Here is a 23,665-nt window from a genome sequence, read left to right on the forward strand (position 1 = left end):
TGTACCGTCTGCCAGGTCTGCGACTCGACAGAACGTCTGCTTTTTTCTAATTTCTTCTCGTGAAAGAAAGGGCTCAAATCTATACGGCTCCAAACTAAACTATTCGTGACTTGCCCTGTTTACAGTACTGCTGGTGAAATAAACCGGAACCGAAGGTGTGACGTCATAAATTAAACTTCAATGACCACTCTCTTAGTGGTGGGTAATTTAAAATATATGATTGATTTAGTCGTTAAGCGAGGATTGTTGTTAAAGACTGTCATTTACCATTTCAGTTAAGGAATACTTTATTCATAAAAGCAACAATGTGGTTAGGGTTGCCTTTCGCTTTAAACAGAATAATTAAAATACGTAAAAACTTGTTAAGATGACAAATGCTTAATGTCAACAGTTTTAAGAAACTTCTATTTCATAAATACGTATAAAATAATTATCGATATCAGGGATATCAATTGTATAATAACTTACAGTAGAGAAAATACCAGCACGGGAGTTATTGCCCATGGCAACTTTTAAAAAAATAAATAAAAATGATTACTTATGGAAAATATTAACCTTTTCAGTATTAACAGTTTACTATTATATTTTATTTTATCCAGTGGTTCCTTTAAGATATATATTTCTATTATGCACGAATCTGTTATTATTTGGAGATCCTGATATTGATTTTGATACCAATAATAAACTTTTTTGAATTTGTGCATAAATTCATTGTACTTAACAAAAAATTTAAGTAATCTTCAAATATATTAAATGCATACTATATCAAGAATGTATATAACCCGTGCCTATGCTATATTTATACTTGTATAATACTCTGAATTGTACTATGTGCAAATATTACACAGTTGTTAATCTTTTTTATTATACATTGTATATAATTATACATGTAAACCCCAAATTAATTACATATGTTATACAATTTTGTACATGTACATATCCTGTTCGATATAGGCTAAGCCTGCTGCCCAATCTCATCAAATTATTGAATAAATATTGTTTAGATAAACTAAAGATTTTGTAAAAACGTATGGCGTCACATGAGGGTGGAGCTACTATACTATACATTAAGGAGGAATAGCACATCGTCATAATGGCTGACTTCCTTTTGAAACTTGAATGCAAATAAGAATATCAGCAATTTAATTTAATTGCCTACATGTAGCTGGATATCGCAGTAGGTTAACGCGTCGACTGCTCATCTGTAATTCGTACGTGCGAGTCCATAAAGGGTTTTAATTTTTCCGATTACCTCCTACTAAAGCTGTATTTTTTCACAAAACGAGGTAAATTTGAAACTTTTTAATTTCAAAATATTAAAGAGAGAGAGAGAGAGAGAGAGAGAGAGAGAGAGAGAGAGAGACCTGTTCTGACTCCAGTCAAGTTTTGCCGTGGATTTCCGTAACCCGGACCGTTAGCGTACAGAAGGGAAGTGTACGGCAGACCATCAGTTGAAGGTTCCACTCTAAAACCGTCTGCATCAACTAAGCCTTTAAAAATACTAAACATGTACGTGTACATTTATTCTCACTCAACGGATTATCATACATTGAAATACTATACATGTACACATTTATTCTCACTCACCGGATTATCAAACATTGAAATACTATACATGTACACATTTATTCTTTCTCACTCACCGGATTATCAAACATTGAAATACTGTACATGTACACATTTATTCTCACTCAACGGATTATCAAACATTAAAATGCTATACATGTACACATTTATTCTCACTCACCGGATTATCAAATATTAAAATACTATAATTAAAAGTATTGTATGTTTGTCATGCAATAGCACATATTTAAACTGTGAGGTAAATATCATTTTATCTATCTATCTATCTATCTATCTATCTGTTTGTCTGTCTGTCCGTCAGTCTGTCTCTAGATGTCTGTTTATCTATCTATCCATCCATCCAACCATCTATACATATTTATTCATCCAATTATCTATCTATTCATCCAACTATCTATCTATCTACATGTATCTATCTATCTTTCTTTCTTTCTTTTAGGTTCTATAAGGGCTGGATCAGTAGCTCTATGGTACATTCCAGTTTTTCCAAGAGAGCTACAATTGTGAAGCTACTCTGGGATCCGAAGTGGAACTGCCGACCCTGGGGTAACGATTATTTTTTATTTTGAATAGAAGCTTCATAACTATTCACTTAGTTTGTCTGGATCGGCTACGTGACTGTTTAGAAGTATAGAAGAAGCTTTTTAGAGATTGCGTGATTTTTTCAAGTATTGGAATGGACAGAGACCCTGAAATTTACAATTCCTCTTATCCTTAAATATGATACACACCGAGTTTGATAACAAATGGTGAAGAAGTTGAAAATTACTACGATAGATAGACACGATAGAAATTGGTCATCAGATTGTCTCAGATAACCTATGAATAGTAACGAAACTCATAATTGCACATATCCTATGCTAGTAAAGTTTTTACCTAGAACATCATTTCCTCTGACGGTGTACCCAGTCAAAGAAAATGGGTGAGAGTGGTCAGCCGTGACGATGATAAGTGTGTCCTGTTGATTGGTCAGAGTGACCGCCATTTTTACAGCTTCGTCGAATTCTATGGCGTCTGTTAGTGCTTTCTTGGCTTTGGTGTCATGATGAGCATGGTCAATTCGTCCACCTGGTAATATACTCGATTTAGTTTTCAAAACAAAGTTTCATGCATTTTGAAATTCTCTTTCACTTTTCATCTTATTCCTACCTTCTACCACAAGAACAAAGCCATCAACATTTCGCTTCAAAATCTTAATCGCCTTTGATGTCATTTCTGAAAGGGAGGGTTCTCCGTTGCTCCCGTTGTTTCGCTCGAGTTCATACTCCATATGAGAAGGACTGAACAATCCTGCAAGCCAAACATGTATATGATATGAAAGTTGATGTCTAATAAAGAAACTCTGATAAAGTTTTAAGATTAAACTAGGAAGAATTGTTTTAGCACACTAAAACTAATGTCTCCCCTTCCATATTCTAAAGTTTTCGAAAAATGTTTTAGGGATCATCGTTAAAGTGGAAAATTAAGAGTTACTGTACATATCAGTCTGACACCTATATGTATATGTGCTTCAACCAAGGACCAGTGTTGTTGATAGTAAATTAAACATACCAACATACCAAATATCAAAACCCTATGTCAAAAGACAAAAATGTTATTGTCCCGACAAAGAAATGCCTCCAAATTTCTATTATTTGACCTTTAAATAAAAGGTCAAGGTAATCAAAAATGGCACGTGACACACTGTCTTTTCATGGTATATCCACATACCAAATATCAATTAAGTACTATGTCAAAAGACAAAAAAAGTTATGGCCCGGACAAACTTTGTATGAGAAGCGGAAGAAGAAGACGACATAATAATGCACGCACAGTTATGATATTTACCTAGAAGATAATCTACATCATTTTCATTTACTGCGTCGAATTCTTGCTTTCTCCAGACATAGCTGTGCTTTTTGTTTTTCCCCTGCTGTATCGCTTTCCAAGTCTCGATCAGATTACGTCCGTCCAGACGTTTGTTTACTCCCATGCTATTGGTTTCAGGATCGGGTTCGGTGACCGGCAAGAAAGCTCGGCGTCCTCCCCCCAGTACAACCTAAGGTTTAAAAACGAATTTACTTGTTTTACGTAAACAAAACACATCACTTGGGATATGGGGACGTTTGGGGAACATCTGTATCTCCGTTACAATAATGACTAGTTGTGATTTGTGATATATCATAAAACGACAAATACATTTATTTTGATCCCCCCCCCTCCCAAGTCTGTGCGTGTTGTTGTAAATTATCGTACCCTTTTGCAGAAGGCTGATACACATGAATGTGCAGATGACCCCTTTTGCCCGGCAGGTAGTAATGTCCAAGGTTAAGGTCACTATCAGGCCATACAGGTTTTATGTGCATTATAAATATTGTTTTCCACTCACACTTTGTACTTGATATGCTGATACATATCAAAGTGTATATGATCCGTATATGATCCTTATTGTTCGGCAGGCAGTAATGTCCAAGGTCAAGGTCAATATCTGCGTCACCAACACCTTGCTTACTTTTCTCGACATATTTTGTGTAATATTGTACTATCCACACGACACTGGGCAACATGATATCGTTTGGAGAAGATTCAAAGTCTACTCTGATCTACAAAGAGTATGCCATTAACGAGTCAAAGTCTACAAATTCGCTATCAAAACACTAAGGAATCTTATCATGTCTCAATGGGGGTGTTTCACTTTCTTGAAATATTTCGACCATGTTACCGGTCTTCTTCAATTGTGTAAGTGAAAAACACAGACTGAGAACTGATAACATGGTCGAAATATTTCAAGAAAGTGTTTAGAGTTTAAAAAAAAAATATACTCCGAAAAGGAGACTTTTATTACGTTAAATAAATAACTATCTCAATGACCGTGTTATCTGTGACAGCGTGGCGAGAATTCCATCGTCATCGAAAGCAAGTTTTTTGACTTGCCTTGATGGTCGAGCGGTCTAGCGCGCTGGTTACATCCTACTAGGAGATTGGGTTCCGCAGGTCGTGAGTTCAACCCCGGGTAGGGGCGGAAATGGGTATCCAAATAAAGTGAAATTTTCTGTGCTTTATATTAAATATTTCTTCACTTAGGGCAGTTATGTTCATTTAACAGTTTATTGTTGGTATTTCCGTGTTTTATATATATTTATATGTACACACACACATTATATATATATATATATATATATATATATTACTGACATTAATATGATGTCATACCAAAATAGAAATCAGTATTGGGGGAAAACACCATCCATTGATTCTGATATATTACTGACATTAATATGATGTCATACCAAAATAGAAATCAGTATTGGGGGAAAACACCATCCATTGATTCTGACTACTTCATCATGGTAGTAACTGAATTTTACATTAACTAGAAAATGTTAAATCTTTAAGGCCATTGTAGCTACCAGAAGTGTATTCTTGATTCACCTGTATGTCGTGGTTATTGTTTATAAGTTGCGAGGCAATGTCTCTGCAATTTCCATGCAGTGTAGCGTTCATGTCAGCGTCCGATTCCCAATCGCGATGGGCGGAGTGGGCGTAGGCGGCAGCGGGAGTGGCGTGAGTGATCCTCGTATTCGTCACCACACCTGTAGATTTACCTGCAGAGACACACAACGTGCAGTTAAAATGTTAGGAAATGACATAAATATAGATATAGGGCTCACGGCTGGTGTGACCGATCGAGAGGGGATGCTTACTCCTCCTAGGCACCTGATCCCACCTCTGGTGTGTCCAGAGGTCCGTGTTTGCCCAACTATCTATTTTGTTTTGCTTATGGAATTTATGAGATTGATCACTGTTCGTTATCTTCACCTTTCATTTAACCATCGAGCTTGCATCTCTGCTGGTGGACAGTCAGTCCCCGAGAATACTTGTCGCTCGATATATGTTCCTTCATGAATATAAACAATCATCCCGGATTATCCTTCGAGATATAAAAGATTTGTCCTATGTCCAATCGTCAGCTTTGGTACAGAAACGAAAATTCTTATATCCAAATTAAAAACTGTTGTGTTCCTTTCAGAGATGTGTTTGATGATTCCTTTTCAGATCCTATGTGCTCGATCTCAAAATGTTCTGTAAAAAATTGTAAAACTTGTGATATACTGATCACTAGAAATTAATTTAGTTGTAATCTCACCGGATGTAGTTTCTGTACCAAAACCTTTGATAATTTGACTTGTAAATCTTCTAACGTTGTCTACGCTACTGAGTGTAACCTATGTGGCTTAATTTATGTGGGGAAACTAAGGGTTCACTTAATTAAAGAATATCGGGGCACAGTTTTCAAATAAATAATGGTGATAACCAACTTCTTAATAAGCATTTTAATTCACCGGACCACTGAAGGTAAGGATTTCAGAAAAAAATTACCATCACACAAACAATCAAACATTAAGTACCCCTTTTCGTATACAACGATAAGATCACTGGATCAGGACGCTAGGTACTGCATTTCCATATGGATGCAATGATAATGTACATTGCATATGATGTGGGAAATTTGACTAGTTCACAAGGAAATAAAGTGAATGTGATGGGACTCTTTCCTAATACTCAACTACGGAAACGCAGTCATGGACACTATAGATATAAAAGACCAAGCATAAAGGATGTCACGTTTGAGTTACTTTTACCTTACGTCAACAGACAATTAGGTCCACATCGTATCCGTATAAAACTTTACTTTGTTCCATTGAGGGGTTTACATACGTTATTAGAAGAAGCCACAGCTAGTCTATACTTGGGTTTTTCAACACCTGAATATAGACTGAACTCTATGATTATGGATGTTGCCAATCACAGACTCTTTAAACCGTCACGGGTCATGGATGATATTCCTTCCAAATCATGCCGCCAGTTCCTTAAGCTCAAATTTACAAACAAAGGAATAGATGCCGTCAACATAAGCAACATCCTTCGTCATAAAAAGTTCAGTCGTGTATTCCAACTTATTTCAAGTTCAAGTCTACATCCTGTATTTCCTACAAATATATTTCTACTATTGCATTCAAACTTTTTAATCATAAACAAACTTTGCAGTACCTAGATATAGACCATCTTATACTGAATCCACCTACGTGTTCTTGTTCTTCATCTTCTTTCAACCATAGTCCAGGTGGACATGTCATTACTGGTGATGTTGATATAGTTGAAACTGAGGACCTCAAATAACTTATTCTAAAAGGTCCTAAATACAGAAAACCTCGGTCTTTCAATTGCCGACAGAAATTCATATCTATTATGAATTATCTCGAAGATTATGTCAGACGATGAGCTAAATATGAAAAAGAACTTGATACATTGTCAGAATGGATTAAAAGTATAAGAGGAATATTAAAATCCCGCATTAGACATATTAAAACAAAAGTACGTACCATTTATCCTTCTGTTTTTAGTAAACCAGAAGTGATAAAAGAATTAGATAGGTTACATGAGGAATATGTTTTGGTTCCAGCTGACAAAGCTTGTAACAACATTGTCTTTGTCTGTAAGGCTCATTATTACAACTGTATTTTAAATGAACTTGTCATAAACTCCACTTTTGGTAATCGTACTTATACTCCAACTGCCCTTTCAAAAGATGAAATTCTTCAAAACCATGCTTCAGTTTTAGGCACATTTAGTATCCCAGTCAATGGATCGGATGAAGATGAGTTACCGTATCTATACTGAATTCCTAAACTACATAAAACCCCTTACAAACATAGATCGTTGGATCCAGTAAGTACTCTACCAAGCCCCCATCTTTGCTTCTCACGAGAATATTAACAGCTCTGAAGGTGAAACTTCAAACTTACTGTGCGACTACATATGCCAGAAGTGGTGTAAATCAAATGTGGATTCTAAAACATTCTAAAGAACTTTTAGTAAACTTGAAATCGCAAAACTTTTCTCAGATCAACAACATCATAACTTTTGACTTTTCAACACTTTACACGACCATTCCTCACAATAAATTAAATACTAGACTTTTTGACATCATAGACAGTTGCTTCTTCGACAAAAATGGAAAATGGAAATATTTATATCTAGTGATCAGTCATCCAAAAAAAAAACAATACTGTTAAATCCACTCTGATTCCAAGCACAAGTATTCTGAAGTTGAAGTTGAAATAAAAAATATGCTACAGTTCCTCATTTACAATATCTTCGTGGTCTTTGGTGATCAGGTCTTCCAACAGTCTGTTGGAATTGCCATGGGCACGAATTGTGCTCCTTTGCTAGCTGACCTGTTTTTATATTCATATGAAGCAGAATTTATTCAGAAACTTCTACGCGAGAATAAAAAATCTCTTGCTGTGACATTTAGATATATTGACTACGTTTTATTTATCTATTAATAATAACTTTCATTCATATGTCGATTCGATATATCCTTGCGAGCTAGAAATAAAAAACACCACAGAGTCGTCCAATTCTCCTTCATACTTACATATTTTATTGAAAGTAGACATTAACGGCAAACTAACAACTCAACTTTATGGCAAACGGGATGATTTCAGCTTCTCCGTCGTCAACTTCCCATATTTATGTAACAATATTCCATTATCACTTGCATATGGCGTTTTTATCTCTCAACTGATTCGATACGCAAGAGCTTGTGCTAGTGGTAGTGGTAGACATGTAATACACGGATACTGCAAATGCCACAGGGGCTGGATATGCGTCTAGTACAGGGGAAGTCGAAGACTCTGCTTCTGCCGCTGGCTAATCTACTTGTAGGTGAAAGGAAAGTCGAGTGCGTCAGTCTTTCTTGCCAGTACAAAGCCTCTACCAGTCCAAGACTTTTACAGTGCCTCCAAGCGGCAGCACACGGTAAACTAGGGTCTAGCATCCTAGGCTAAATTGTAAAGGATCTCGGAGTAGCAAGGACCCTAGAGGTGCAGTGTGTAGGCCCACCGGCGTGTGGATATGCCCTAGCACTCACCAACCTTGCCCCAGCTATGGGTAAAATAGCCCCACTGCCTTGTGGGTGGCTTGGGAAAGTCAAAGGCTATGGAAGTAAATCCAGACAGAAAATCCGGGTAGATGAAGCTCGAAAGTAGTGGGAACTGCAATCGTCTATGGAAAGGACAACCCTTAAAGTAAACCCGGCCCAACAGTGCGGAGGTTTGGCGTGGTGTTAACTGCTCCACCCTGTAAAAACGTTCTTGATACGGAAACTGAAAACCAGAACCAAACTCAACATCAGGACAATAATGGTAATCTCCCATCTGGAAACCAGACTGGACAAATGTATGCTCACAGCACGACTAGACCATCATTATTGCATCCAAAGCAATCTTGTTACATTGGGGCATGGAACATGCGGACAATGTACGAGACGGGCAAAGCTGCACAGATAGAAAGAGAGATGAATAGATATAACATTCAAATTCTGGGAGTTAGTGAAATCAGATGGACAGGAAACGGAATAATAACAACTAACTCTCGCAATACCATCATATACTCAGGAAGAGAGGATAACAACCACAGAGAAGGGGTAGCCATCATCATGACACCAACAGCAAAGAAAAGCATGATAGAATGCAAACCAATTAATGAACGGTTAATGACAGCAAGATTTAATGGTAATTACGTCAAAACATCAATTATAGTCTGCTATGCTCCAACAAATGATGCAGAGGAAGAACAGAAAGACACCTTCCACCAACAACTACAGAAGGCAATAGATAAAGTACCAACACATGACGTACTCCTGATAATCGGAGACATGAATGCCAAAGTTGGAAGTTCAAATGAAGGACGTGAGAAATCAATGGGAAAACATGGATGTGGGACTATAAACAACAATGGTGAAAGATTGGTTGACATCTGTGAGTTGAACAACTGTGTGATAGGTGGCACTATATTCCCACACAAAGAAATACATAAGAAAACATGGATATCTCCAAATGGTAGGGACAGTAACCAAATTGACCACATCATAATAAACGGAAAATGGAGGCACTCGTTAGAAAATGTCATCGTTCGACGGGGTGCAGATGTAGGCAGTGACCATCACTTATTGTTAGCAAAAATCAAAATCCACCACAAGAATAAAGTACCATACAACAAGACTGAGAGATCCAGGTATACAGAAAAAGTTCTCTTTGACACTGAGAAATAGATTTCAGGCACTTGGAGATATAGGAGAAGGTTTGGAAAACAACTGGAATGCGTTTCGAGACAGTATCATACAGACCAGTGCAGATGTGCTGGGCACTAAGACAAGATCAAACAAAGACTGGATACAACTGGATACATGGAAGCTGATTGACAAGAGAAGACTTCTTAAACAGAAAAAGCAGAATGCAAGATCAGAACGAGTAACAGCTAAATACAGTAAAGAATACTCTGAATGCAATAAAGAGACCAAAAGAAAGTTAAGGAAAGATAAAAGGGAATATTTTGAAGCAAAAGCAAGCGAGGCAGAAGAGGCAGAAAAAAGGTCAACAAGGAGAAATTTTCAAAATCACAAGAGAATTGTCTGGGAAATATAACAGCGGAAGCTCCATCATAAAAGATAAAAATGGAAATAAGATAACCTTAGATGAAAAACAACTAGAGAGATGGGTAGAACACTTTAGCGAGGTTCTCAATAGACCAATGCCCTCAGCCTTCCCAGACATAGACGAAGCTATTGGTGATACAGTAGAAATATTCGAACCATTCGAAACATTCGAAGCAAATCTTGAACCACCAACCAAAGATGACATATTAAAAGCAATAAAAAGTCTGAAGAACAACAAGGCATCAGGTATCGACAACATCAGTGCAAAATGCTAAAAGCAGATCCGAAACCAATAGCTAATAAACTTTACGAACTTTTTAATAAGATATGGGCCAACGAAGTACTACCTGCGGACTGGTTAAGGGGTCTTATTGTAAAGCTTCCAAAGAAAGGGGATAAAACAGAATGTACAAACTGGCGTGGTGTTACCTTGTTGTCTGTGCAAAATATTCTGCAAAATCATCTATATGAGACTCAGTGATGCCATCATGAAGAAAGAACAGGCTGGATTTCGACCAGGTGTAGGCTGTATCGACCATATATTTACATTAAGAAATATCATAGAACAGTGTATTGAATGGAACAGAAAAGTACACATAAATTTCATTGACTTTGAAAAGGCTTTTGACAGCATACACAGAGAGAGCCTTTGGAAGATACTCAAAATGTATGGATGCCCAGAAAAATTCTTTAACATCATCAAAAGTTTTTACAGAAACTTTTCATGCAGTGTCATACATAACAACATACTGACAAACTGGTTTAAAATAACAAGTGGAGTACGCCAGGGATGCATTATGTCACCTATGCTTTTCTTAATTGCAATCGATTGGGTTATGAGAAGAACTGTTGGGAACAAACGCAGATGAATAATATGGACACTGGCATCTATGCTAGAAGACATAGATTTTGCTGACGACATCGCATTAATATCATCTACTGCTAACCATCTTCAAAAGAAAACAAACGAACTGAATATAAATGCTAACAAGATCGGCCTTAAAATAAACAAGAAGAAAACAAAGACCATGCAGTTTGTTCCTGCACCACCACAAATAAAATTAAAAAATGAGAACTTGGAAGAAGTAAATGAGTTTACATACCTTGGAAGCACAATTAGCAAAAACAACGCAACAGAAAAAGACATCACCAGCAGATTACAAAAGGCAAAAGCTTCATTTCACCAAATATGGAGGACTAGTAACATCAGCGAAAAGACAAAGATCAGACTATACCAGGGCAATGTCCTCTCAGTCTTACTGTATGGTGCAGAATGTTGGAGACTAACGCAAAAAGATAATCAAAGGCTGTCCGGATTCCACACAAAATGTCTAAGGAAAATATGCAAGATCTACTGGCCCAGGAAAATATCAAACAAAGATCTATGTAAAAGAACAGGGCAGAAAGATCTAATCACAATGATTAAACAAAGACAGTTTAGATGGCTTGGTCATGTCATCAGAAAAGGAAACGAATCCATCACAAAAACAGCACTTAAATGGACTCCAGCAGAAGGAAAGAGAAGCAGAGGAAGACCTAGAGAGACATGGAGAAGGACTATAGAAAGTGATATAAAGCAGATGGGGAAAATCTGGAAGGAAATAGAAAAGATGGCTATGGATAGAAACAAATGGAGGGATCTGGTATCAGCCTTATGTGCCACTAGGCACGAAGAGGATAGGTAGGTATTCCATTATCATCTGCATATGGTGTTTATATCTCTCAACTGATTCGATACGCAAGAGTTTGTTCTGCGTACGGTCAGATTTTAAATCGAGGCAAGCTACTGACAAACACGTTGAAGTTACAGGGATTTTAACAGTCTCGTATAAAATCAGCATTTCGCAAATTCTACGGTCGTTATAACGATTTAGTTTGCCAATACAACCTATCATTGGGTCAAATGCTGTCTGACATGTTTCATACCGATTGTAAGACCGTTCGTGGCACACTGATTTTGACTACGGGTATCTCCGTTTACCTGATCAAGATATAGGGCTCACGACGGGTGTGACCGGTCGACAGGGGATGCTTACTTCTCCTAGGCACCTGATCCCATCTCTGGTGTGTCCAGGGGTCCGTGTTTGCCCAACTATCTATTCTGTATTGCTTATGGGATTTATAAGATTGATCACTGTTTGTTATATTCACCTTTCATGATCATGCCTTACATATGGCTTCAATAACCCCTTCCTTCGTTTCTGTACTCGCAGAGAACACATTCATTAAGAAATTTGTGAATTGGTTTAACTATAGAATCCTTGATGACAGTTTCCTTGTTTTTGGGAGAAAAATCCCAAGAAACAAACTGTACAATGAAAAAGTGAAAATAACGATTGATTTTTAACGTTCCACTCGAGAATTTTTCACTCATACGGAAACGTCACCATTGCCGGTGAAGGGCTGCAAAATTTAGGCCTAAGCTCGGCGCTTTTGAGCGGGGAGGGATCTTTATCGTGCCACACCTGCAGTGACACAGGGACTCTGATTTTGCGGTCTCATTCGAAGGACCGCCCCATTTAGTCGCCTTTTACGACAAGTAAGGGGTACTGAGGACCTATTCTGACTCGGATCCTCACAGGAATGAAAATAACGAACAGTGATCAACCTCATAAATCCTATAAACAATACAAAATTAAGGGTAGGACAAACACCAGAGGTGGAATCAAGTGCCCAGAAGAAGAAAGCATTCCCTGTTGATCGGTCACCTCCGCCGAGAGTCAATTATCTTGGTCAGGTAAAAGGAGTAATCCATAGTTAAAATCAGTGTTTAAAGTTTAACAATTGGTATGAAACACGTCAGACAGCATTCGAGATGATAACAGGTTGTATTTGTAAATTAGATCATTATAACTTCCATAGAATTAGCAAAATACGAAAACGATTGAAACCCCCATAGCATCAATCTGTTTATCAGTAGTATTGCTAGTAGATAAAACATCGTCGATACATAATAAAATCGAGCTGAAGGCCACATAAAGAAATTTCTTTCTTCTAATGTAGAAGATTTTGAATAATTCTGCCTCGTAAGAATACAAAAAACAGGTCAGCTAACAAAGGAGCACAATTCGTGTCCATAGGGATTCCAACAGACTATTTTGGAAGACTCAATCCCCAAAGACCACGTAGATAATGTCAATGAAGAACTTCAGCATCTTTTTAATATCAACTTCAAAGTATATGCATTTGCGCGTAGAAGTGGTGGTTTACAAAGTAATGTTTGGATGACTGGTCACAAGATTGAACATTCCATGTATCATTTTATTGAAGAAGTGATGTCAAAACGCCAAGAAATGGTCGTGTAAAGTCATACGTTTTGTTGCTGTTGCCTTAGGAAAAGTTTTCCGATTTCAAATATACTAAAATGCTTTGGAATTTTTTTTAGAATCCGCATATGATTTACGCCCCTTCTCGGATATATTGTGGTACAATATCACTGTAGATTCTTCTTTACAGTCAGTGGCGTAGCTAGGTTTGAAATATTTGTAAGCAGGGGTCCTGGGCGGCAGCCCCCAGAAGCTGAGGACATTTTTCGTAAAACATATGTAATAAAAATTTAACGAAAATATTTGTAAGCACGTGCATACAGTGCTAAGTGTAGCTACGCCCCTGACAGCAGTTGATATTTTTGCGAGGAGCAAAGACAAGGGCTTAGTGGAACATTTACTGGATTCTACAATGTATCTTTGTTGTAAATTTTTTCTAGTTTGTTAGCTGTAACGAAGTATTTCAGGAGAAAATATCATTCTGAGTGAGTTAGCACTGATTAAAAGCAATAGAATGGAAATCTCATTATATTGCATACTAAACAGTACTGTATATTTTTATGTTTAGTAATACTGTGTATAGTACTGTATATTTTTATGTTTAGTAATACTGTGTATAGTACTGTATATTTTTATGTTTAGTAATACTGTGTATAGTACTGTATATTTTTATGTTTAGTAATACTGTGTATAGCACTGTATATTTTTATGTTTAGTAATACTGTGTATAGCACTGTATATTGTTATGTTTAGTAATACTGTGTATAGTACTGTATATTTTTATGTTTAGTAATACTGTGTATAGTACTGTATATTTTTATGTTTAGTAATACTGTGTATAGTACTGTATATTTTTATGTTTAATAATACTGTGTATAGTACTGTATATTGTTATGTTTAATAATACTGTGTATAGTACTGTATATTTTTATGTTTAGTAATACTGTGTATAGTACTGTATATGTTTAGTGATACTGTGTATAGTACTGTATATTTTTATGTTTAGTAATACTGTGTATAGTACTGTATATTTTTATGTTTAGTAATACTGTGTATAGTACTGTATATTTTTATGTTTAGTAATACTGTGTATAGTACTGTATATTTTTATGTTTAGTAATACTGTGTACAGTACTGTATATTTTTATGTTTAGTAATACTGTGTATAGTACTGTATATTTTTATGTTTAGTAATACTGTGTATAGTACTGTATATTTTTATGTTTAGTAATACTGTGTACAGTACTGTATATTTTTATGTTTAGTAATACTGTGTATAGTACTGTATATTTTTATGTTTAGTAATACTGTGTATAGTACTGTATATTTCGATGTTTAGTAATACTGTGTATAAAACACTGTAACCTTCCATGCTTTGAAGTGTTGTGTTTTGGTTTCAGGACCACAGTTGACCCGGAGGTCGAGAAACTCATAAACATCAACAAATACTAGAAGCTAAGATATGTCTGACCTAACTATTTTGATCTAAAACACTGTAGACTTAGTTTTTTCGCGTGGTACAAATTTACACTAAGTCCGCTATTATAGGAAATCGGTGCAATTTTCGCTTACTTTAAGTTCATTTTTATGCCCCCGTGATCGGAGGTTCGGGGGCATATAGTTCTTTGTATGACCGTGTGTTAGTCTGTTTGTCCTTAAAAACTTTAACGTTGACCATATCTTTTGAATAGATGGTGATACGTCTTTCACATTTCACATGAGTATTCCTTGTGACATACCTTTCTTTTAGCATCAAAAGTGTTTACCTTTTGACTAAGACCCATTTTCGAAAAACATTGACCTAGTCCATAACTTTTGAATAGTTAGTGATAGGGTTTTCATATTTCACATTTATATAACTTGTGTCAATACCTTTCTTTGGGTACCAGGGATCTTGTTTTTCATTGAAAAAAAATCATACTACACGTAGCATATTGACGACTGTTCAGACACTGAATTCGAATTTTGTCTACATTCTGACAACGAGTCAAAAATATATCTATACTGCCAAGCAATCATGATGTATATAAGTCTAAAATACAAATTCATTTCATTCAAGACTGCACATACGCCTGTCTACTTAAATATACTACTCGTGTTTTCATATAAAAGTCCACTACTTACAATATATATACAAGTATTTTAAGTACAAACAATCGGTGTACAAAAACAATACATCCCATAGTCCAGGAAAAGTCAAAATTACTTATACGTCAATGGAGCTGAGACGGTTTTAGACTTTTAAATAAAAAACATCTCGTTGTCCATATATTCCTCCCTATAGCTTTTAGTATATTTTATTTCATAAATCGCCCTAACACTTATTTCTGTCTCTAATTCCCCGTATGTAACTTTAGATTGACTATTGTCATCACTACCCAAGTCAATATCATTTGATGAGACCAAACAGAGTGTGTCAAAATCATAATACCATTTCCCTGCTCTTTATTACCATTTTAACAGTTTAGGTTTTTTTTTGTGCATTATTATTTAAGAGGTCAAGCACGTTTCCTTCATGCCTCTTGTACTCACGCTTAAGATTTCTTCATGTATGTTTGTAGATGCTTTTATCTTCACATCTCTTCCGAATATTAATTGTTGCTTTTAATTTTTCTTCTTTTTACGATAGATGTAAATATATATTGTATAATTCTTTACATTCCTTTAATAAGAAACTTTGGTTTTTCGTCGACATGTTTGTATTTTGGACCATTTACTTTGTGCATCAAATACCGGTTTATAAAAACCAACAACATGTCACTTCCCTGTCGTTTTCAACACACCACACGAGAATAATTTATACGGTACATTAATTAAACGGTAAATAAACACAACATCAAGTAAGAGATTAAAGCATAAAAAATTACTACTTAGAATCTATGAATAATGTTTATCACTTCACTTATTCTAAGCGTCTGGGAATGTCGGTGCTTTTTTTTTTTTAATCCTAAAAACAAAAATGTCTGGTTTCATTCATGTCTGCATACAAATCCGCGGAATTTCGAACGTCGCGAATAAAATGGAATTCTTCAATCCGCAGAATTGTGACTCCTGTCTATAGTATGTAGAACAGGAAAAAAATCAGGTACCTAAAATATTAGTATTTGGTAATCGATCTCGATCAACTTTCACCATATTCAGGTTTAAGGGGGGGGGGGGGGGGGGGGGGTCGTCGTGATGAAAACTATTTGAATTTAGTTTTTTGTCAGACATTGAACTTTTGATCTTGCCGCTTATTGTCTAATTGCATGAAAAAAAATGAATGGCAGAAAGTGCTTTTCCGTGATCCGTTGTTTGTGCGTATATTGAGAAAGATTTCATCATGGGGCAAATCCACACACGGATCTAAAGAGGGTTGGGTGCGGGTTGGGGGGGGGGGGGGGGTCCGAGTCCCCTGAAATTTGCAAAGTATACCATTAACCATCATGATGTATGAAAAATAAAATTGAGTTATTACATTTGTGCCTTTTAAGTAACTAAGACAAAACAAAATCACAAAATTTATCATGATATAATTATGTACAAAGTGTCCTCGAAAGGTACAGTGTGTATCCTGGAACGATGTGTTTGATATCCTTCTTTCATTTACTATGTACATACATGTAATTACCAGTGACTGATGCAACAGTTTTAATCATATTCGATATTTAACCAAAGGTCAGGATCCGACGTATTGATATGTACGCCTTTCACTGTTTTGTCAATAACAAACTTCTGGACAATGTATCCCTTTGACTGACGGCATCATATGTTGCTGCATTGACTTTGGTAGAATTTGGAATGTCATCACTTCGTTCATCATTAGAAATTGACCGAAATGTAACTAAACAATCACTTATCAAACAGGGAAACCGAATATTATTTCAATCAGGCGACTAGGAGAGAGAGAGAGAGAGAGAGAGAGAGAGAGAGAGACTCGCCCATGTCACGTTCACCATTATTTTACATGCAAAGACCGTTATATACTTAACGCAAAATTATTCTGATTGGCTGGTTGCACCCACCCCGCGCTTTTTTTTTTTAAAGTTAAAAACAGTAGAAATGTAAGTTTGAATAGATATACAGAAGGATTCCACACGATTTATGATTTTGAGCTTTGGATTAAAACACACTTCTCACAATTTTTTGTTGTTTTTATTTAAGAGGGTTGGTTATTTTATTTCTTGACAACCCATTGGGAAAATACTGAATCCGCGCACGAAATCTGTGCATTTCCATTCAAGATATTTATCCCCAATAGTAAAATATCTATATCCTTATATCCCATATAGAATAATGCCAGCGTAAGAAATTATACCATGACTTAGCAGAGGTTATTTAATGACTACCTAGCTGCAGATTTTACAGTATTTTACCCGGAGAACCACAGATTTGCAGTTAATGGGGAACATAATGTTTATTCTCAGTTAATTTATTATGCCCCTGTTACCACTATAGTAAAGAGATCCATGAATAAATCCTGATAGTCATGATAAACTAAACTGTGCATATGGTTTCAAAACACCCCCTCCCTGTTTCTGAACGTTCTAGCATGTAATTAACACACAATGAAATAAATATGCTGCACATGTACATGTTGTGACTCCAAGCGTTTGTACCTTGGTCAATGGCGTGTCTTATAATAGACTGAACTTCAGCCGCTTTTCCTTGACTGCTCTGAGCATTGCAATCCGAGACTCTCACGGAATCCTTCAACGCTACTACATTGAAGTTTATTTTTACCCCACCAAAGACGGCAGTTGCGGTCTGCGCAGACTCGGGAACCTGTCTGTCTGATCCATACACCTGCAATTAGTAAAGGTGTAAGAAACTTAATTTCCCTTAAGATCAAGACAAATTCAAACAGATGCAGCATCTTTTTCAGTACATAGGTTACAGATGTAATTTTTTGGCATTTCCGTCTTTTTCACCATTACGAAATCCCGTCTAAGATATTGATACCGAAGTTACTTAAAGGGGCATGGGCACGATTTGAATGAAAATTTTCAAATTTCATGTTTCCATTTTTATACCCCCCCCCCGAACGAAGTTCAGGGGGATATATAGGAATCACTCTGTCTGCCTGTCTGTCCATCCGTCTGTCTGTCTGCAGATTCGTGTCCTGGCCATAACTTCTTTGTTCTTTGACATAGGCATACCATATTTGGCACACAGGTGGATCACCATGAGACGATGTGTCAAGTACCTTCATGACCTCTATATGACCTTGACCTCAAGGTCTAAATTAAAGTTTTTTTTTAAATGGATTCGTGTCCGGGCTATAACTTCTTTGTTCTTTGACATAGGCATACCATATTTGGCACACAGGTGGATCACCATGAGACGATGTGTCAAGTACCTTTATGACCTCCATATGACCTTGACCCTTGATCTCAAGGTCAAAATTAAAGGTTTTTACAATGGATTCGTGTCCGGGCCATAACTTCTTTGTTCTTTGACACAGGCATACCATATTTGACACATAAGTGTATCACCATGATACGATGTGTCGGGTACCTTCATGACCTCTATATGACCTTGAACCTTTACCTCAAGGTCAAAATTGATTATAGGGTTTTGACATAGTCATACCATAAGACATGGGTGTATCACCATGATACTATGTGTCATGTACATTCATGACCTCTTTATGACCTTAACCTTTGATCTCAAGGTCAAAATTATAGGTTTATACCATGGATTTGTGTTCGGACTATATCTTCCATTTTCTTCTACAAAGGCATACCATATTTTTACACTCAGGAAAGAGGTAATTTATACCTATTAACAACACCCTTTGGGAGATTGGGGTAAGCGGGGGGGGGGGGGGTATTCTTCGTGAGCATTGCTCACAGTACCTCTTGTTAATGTTTAGAATGCTTAGATAAGGTATCTGTAATGGTCAGTAAAAATTTGAAAGTCGGCACATGCAAGATACAGAGCTCACAATCTTTGTAAAGTAAACAACGTTCATTGCCATGCGTTTGTTTACATAGGTTAAATATACTAGTAAAAGTTTCTTTTGAAGCAGATCTTTCAAATTACAAGTTAATTCTGAACACAACTAAACAGCTTCTAGTGTTTGTCACATCTCATGTTGTTTTAAACATGATATTTCCTATTGACAATCTATATGTAAACAAAAACATGGCACGAGCCATGTTTACGTAACAAGGAATCGTGGGTGCTGTATCTCATTTGTAACTCAAGAATTTATATTCAAATTTTGGTTGATGATTAGAAATACTTTAGTTAAACATTGTAAACAATAACAATAAAAATGGAAAAATGGAATTTGAAAATTTTCAGCTGAAATCGTGCTCATACCCCTTTAAGAAATAACACGCTTCACGAAAAGCATACCGGGGTGCGGCGTTGCATTTCATACTCTTTGATATTTTAAAAAGATTACTTCTATTTTTCGAATCAATTCTGTCGGAATTCCCTACCGTTAAAACGCGTTTATGAGGAAATAGCTATTATCACAATTTGTACAGATATCAAAGGCAAAAACATGGGAAATATAAATGTTGCAAAGTGTTTGAAATATTTGACCTAAGAAAATAAATTAAAAACTTTACATTGGAAAAACGAAAGAAATGAGAACTTTACTTTGGACAAAGCTACATGTGGGAATTTTTCGAACTCCAGAACGGTTTCCTCCCCTGGGTTTCCTTGCTTCTGGCCTTTGTAAATTCTAGCAGCATTGATGGTTGACAATCCCATCCCGTCACCGACAAACACGATCACATTTTTGGCAAATCCTGTATTTGGTTGTATTTTCAAAGCATTTTTGAGGGTGTCTTTTGCAATGGTGTTCCAGTCAGTGCACGTGATCCCTAGAAATGTACAGAACATTAATTACGAAATATATTCATTCATTCAATCGTGTCAGACTCCATGACCACAAAATGAAAACAGACATTAGGCCTAGTGAAAATTTCAAATTGATTTATAAAATATTGATATAAGCTGCTAAAATTCGTTTTGAGATTAAATTTGAAATATGATTCAACATATCAATGATTGTGTGTGTGTCAACTGGTCGGTTATTGTATAGTAGCGTTTCCTCATTAGTAGCTATACCCACGAGTGATGAAGAGGGAAATAAAGCGTGATCATCCATGGGTACACGACTATGTCAATAACTTCTATCACATGCGATGAATGGTCATATGTTATAATTATATTCCTCCGCTATCCTAACGATGGAAATTTGATATTCATGAGTAATTTGAATATTAACATCAGCTGCTTCATTTAAATACTCACTCTTGAAACGGTTTAATATTTTTGCATTTACTGTGTAAAAATGAAAGCTGCCATATGACCCGTGTAAGACAAATTCCAGCATATACGACTCTCAGCACCCTGGATACAGGCAAAATTTCTTCTAAATGCATGAAATCTGATCTTGCTGAGAATGTTTGTTAAAAATACACATGTATAGGACCTGATTCAAGGACCTGCAATTGAATGTCAGTTGTCGAGTTACAGAGTTCACAATTCTTTGTTATGTAAACAAGGCTCGTGTCATGTTTTTGTTTATATAGGTTAAATATTTACTTATAAAGGTTTCCTGTAAAGCAGAATTTTAAATTTACATGTTAATTCTGAACACAATTAAACAGTTTTTAGTGTTTGTCACATCTCATTTTGTTTTAAACATGATATTTTCTATAAGCAATTTTGTTACTAAGCAATCTTTATGTAAACAAAACATGACACGGGCCTTGTTTACATAACAAAGAATTGTGAGTACTATATCTCACTTCGAACCCAACAACTAACATTCAAATTTTTGCTGACCATTATAGATACCTTAGTTAAGCATATTGTAAGCATGATTTACTCGTAGTTGTGTTATTCTGCCAAATATATACATGTATATAGCATATCCATAGACTGTAGGATATCGCATGTGACTCTTCACCTAAGTTTCAACTCGAGGATAAATCTTGCGACCTTGCTCAGCTTTATCTGCAGCCTCTTGTGTAAGGATTTTATGAGACTTGACCTTTACTTAATATTGAATCAACCTCTGTTTCTGTATAAGAATACCAGTCTGCTGTTGACCTTGTTTATCTACGATATAGTCGATAGTAACACCTAAGTAGCTGACCTTTTCCTTATAACAGACATTTATTTCTGGCAACAAAATAATATATATTATATTATATTACTGATACATGACACATGTATTTGAATTATAAATATGAAAATTCAAATAAGTACATGCAGATATAGTACTATACGGTTATTGATTGGGCAGATATAGTACTATACGGTTATTGACTGGGCAGATATAGTACTATACGGTTATTGACTGGGCAGATATAGTACTATACGGTTATTGACTGGGTTCGAAGACACTAGTTTTGTTTGACCCAAGGACTGAGCTGTTGCCCGAAGCTGAAAGACCTTTGCCCGAAGCCTTCAGCTGCGGGCAACAGTTCAGCTCGAGGGTCAAACTAAACACTATAGTACAACTAAACTAAACAGCTGTTGTCTTCGAACCCAGTCAAAACTGTTTTGTTCTACCCACAGGGGCTAAGCCCGTTTTGGGCCCGAACTCTGTGATACCATAAATATAGAAAGGGGTCTAACTCTGACACAGATAAAAAACTAACCACTCGCTTCAAATGCCTAAAAAATCTTAAACTAGGTAAGCTATGCGTAGTTTGTCGTTTTCCTTGCATAGATTAATGTTTTAACTACTTGCATGCCAAATCTCAAGTCACTGGTTCTTAAAATAACAAAGATATACGTCATCGTTCTCTCGATTTCACTTATTTATTTTTACTAGGACATCACGGAGTCGTTTTTCGCCTATGACAGCAGCGAAATTCAGACTAGTATGGAAGATTTCGGACCTGTCAATTAAAATTTCACATCAATTATACGTTACTTACTTCCTCATATTTTAATAATGTTCTTCGTGTAGACGTTACACGACTTATTTTTCCTCAGCCGCATAAACTGTTGACAAGAGCTGCCGTTTTAATGAACGCACTAAATACCCGATACACTTAAAGTCTCAAATACCTTAAAACTGATCAAAACATTATTCTTGTGATATTGCACTTAGAGAAGAAAATTGAACATTATTTCTTTGCTTTTTAAATTTTTTGTTTTTGTTTATTCTATTTCATTTAGATTATTATCACCCATTTTCCCCTTCTTTAAAGTTTTAGACATTTCGGGTATTTAGTGTATTCATTAAAATGGCAGATCTTGTCAACAGTTGATGCTGCTGAGGAAAAATAAGTCGTGTAACGTCTACACGAAGAACATTATTAAAATATGAGGAAGTAAGTAGCGTATAATTGATGTGAAATTTTAATTGACAGGTCCGAAATCTTCCATACTAGTCTGAATTTCGCTGCTGTCATAGGCGAAAAACGACTCCGTGACCTGGATCGGTAATGTCCTAGTGAAAATAAACAAGTGAAATCGAGAGAACGATGACGTATATCTTTGTTATTTTAAGAACCAGTGACTTGAGATTTGGCATGCAAGTAGTTAAAACATTAATCTATGCAAGGAAAACGACAAACTACGCATAGCTTACCTAGTTTAAGATTTTTTAGGCATTTGAAGCGAGTGGTTAGTTTTTTTTATCTGTGTCAGAGTTAGACCCCTTTCTATATTTATGGTATCACAGAGTTCGGGCCTAAAACGGGCTTAGCCCCTGTGGTTCTACCCTTACATCACATGAGTAAATGCAGTGAATTTTTTAAAATTAATTTTATTCAACAGTAACAGCTTTAATTTCACAACAGTAAACAAAAACAACAATAACACATTTATCATTTTTCAACATTTAACACCTCTGAACTCTCTGAATTGCAACTCTTTGAAATGTGCATTTGCTATTCAATTCAAACTTTCAAAACTTTAAACACTTTTAACAAAACTGTCAAAAGACGAAACTACCAAATACATATGTGTAAGCATGAGTTAACAATTGTTTATCGTTATGTTGCAACCATAGAATGAAAACCCGGACTTGGTTGAATTCAGTTGCGGAATATTTCCGGGTTATCCAATATATCCGGGTTATCCAATATGACAGCAAGCTCTAAGTCGTCAACATCTACAATATCGTTTGCTTCTAGAACACCAACTGTATTACATATATTGCTAAGGGCGACTCCTGTGGGGGGTGGGGGGGGGGTCATTCTACATTCGTCTCATAAATTGTCGATGAACATTGTTTATCAGAAACAGGTTCAGGCGTTTTGAAAGAAGATGCAAGCGTTAGACATATCTCGTTTCTTAGCATCACTCAACAATGCTTCATTCTAGTCTCCGCGACTCTGTATCTGTATCATACTCAAAAAGAACTCAC

General features: G+C 36.1%; 1 protein-coding gene across 2 annotated transcripts in view; it reads right to left on the minus strand.

Moving 5' to 3' along the window:
- The window catches only part of LOC125656307 (alkaline phosphatase, tissue-nonspecific isozyme-like), a 33,263-nt gene that overhangs the window by 2,226 nt on the left and 7,372 nt on the right, over window positions 1-23,665 (minus strand). Inside the window, exons 1-8 of one of the 2 annotated variants that reach the window (XM_048886930.2) lie at window positions 22,227-22,309; window positions 19,927-20,153; window positions 17,934-18,120; window positions 4,999-5,171; window positions 3,415-3,625; window positions 2,737-2,877; window positions 2,464-2,655; window positions 1,365-1,490 (exon numbers count right to left, since the gene is read on the minus strand). In XM_048886930.2, the coding sequence (XP_048742887.1) occupies window positions 1,365-1,490; window positions 2,464-2,655; window positions 2,737-2,877; window positions 3,415-3,625; window positions 4,999-5,171; window positions 17,934-18,120; window positions 19,927-20,040 (1,144 nt within the window). In that variant the 5' untranslated portion in view covers window positions 20,041-20,153; window positions 22,227-22,309. Of the gene's footprint in view, window positions 1-1,364; window positions 1,491-2,463; window positions 2,656-2,736; window positions 2,878-3,414; window positions 3,626-4,998; window positions 5,172-17,933; window positions 18,121-19,926; window positions 20,154-22,226; window positions 22,310-23,665 lie in introns of those variants that run through there. The other variant, XM_048886924.2, reaches the window with a different exon arrangement.

The sequence above is a fragment of the Ostrea edulis genome, chromosome 1, assembly GCF_947568905.1.
Source record: "Ostrea edulis chromosome 1, xbOstEdul1.1, whole genome shotgun sequence".
Classification (NCBI taxonomy): Eukaryota; Metazoa; Mollusca; class Bivalvia; order Ostreida; family Ostreidae; genus Ostrea; species Ostrea edulis.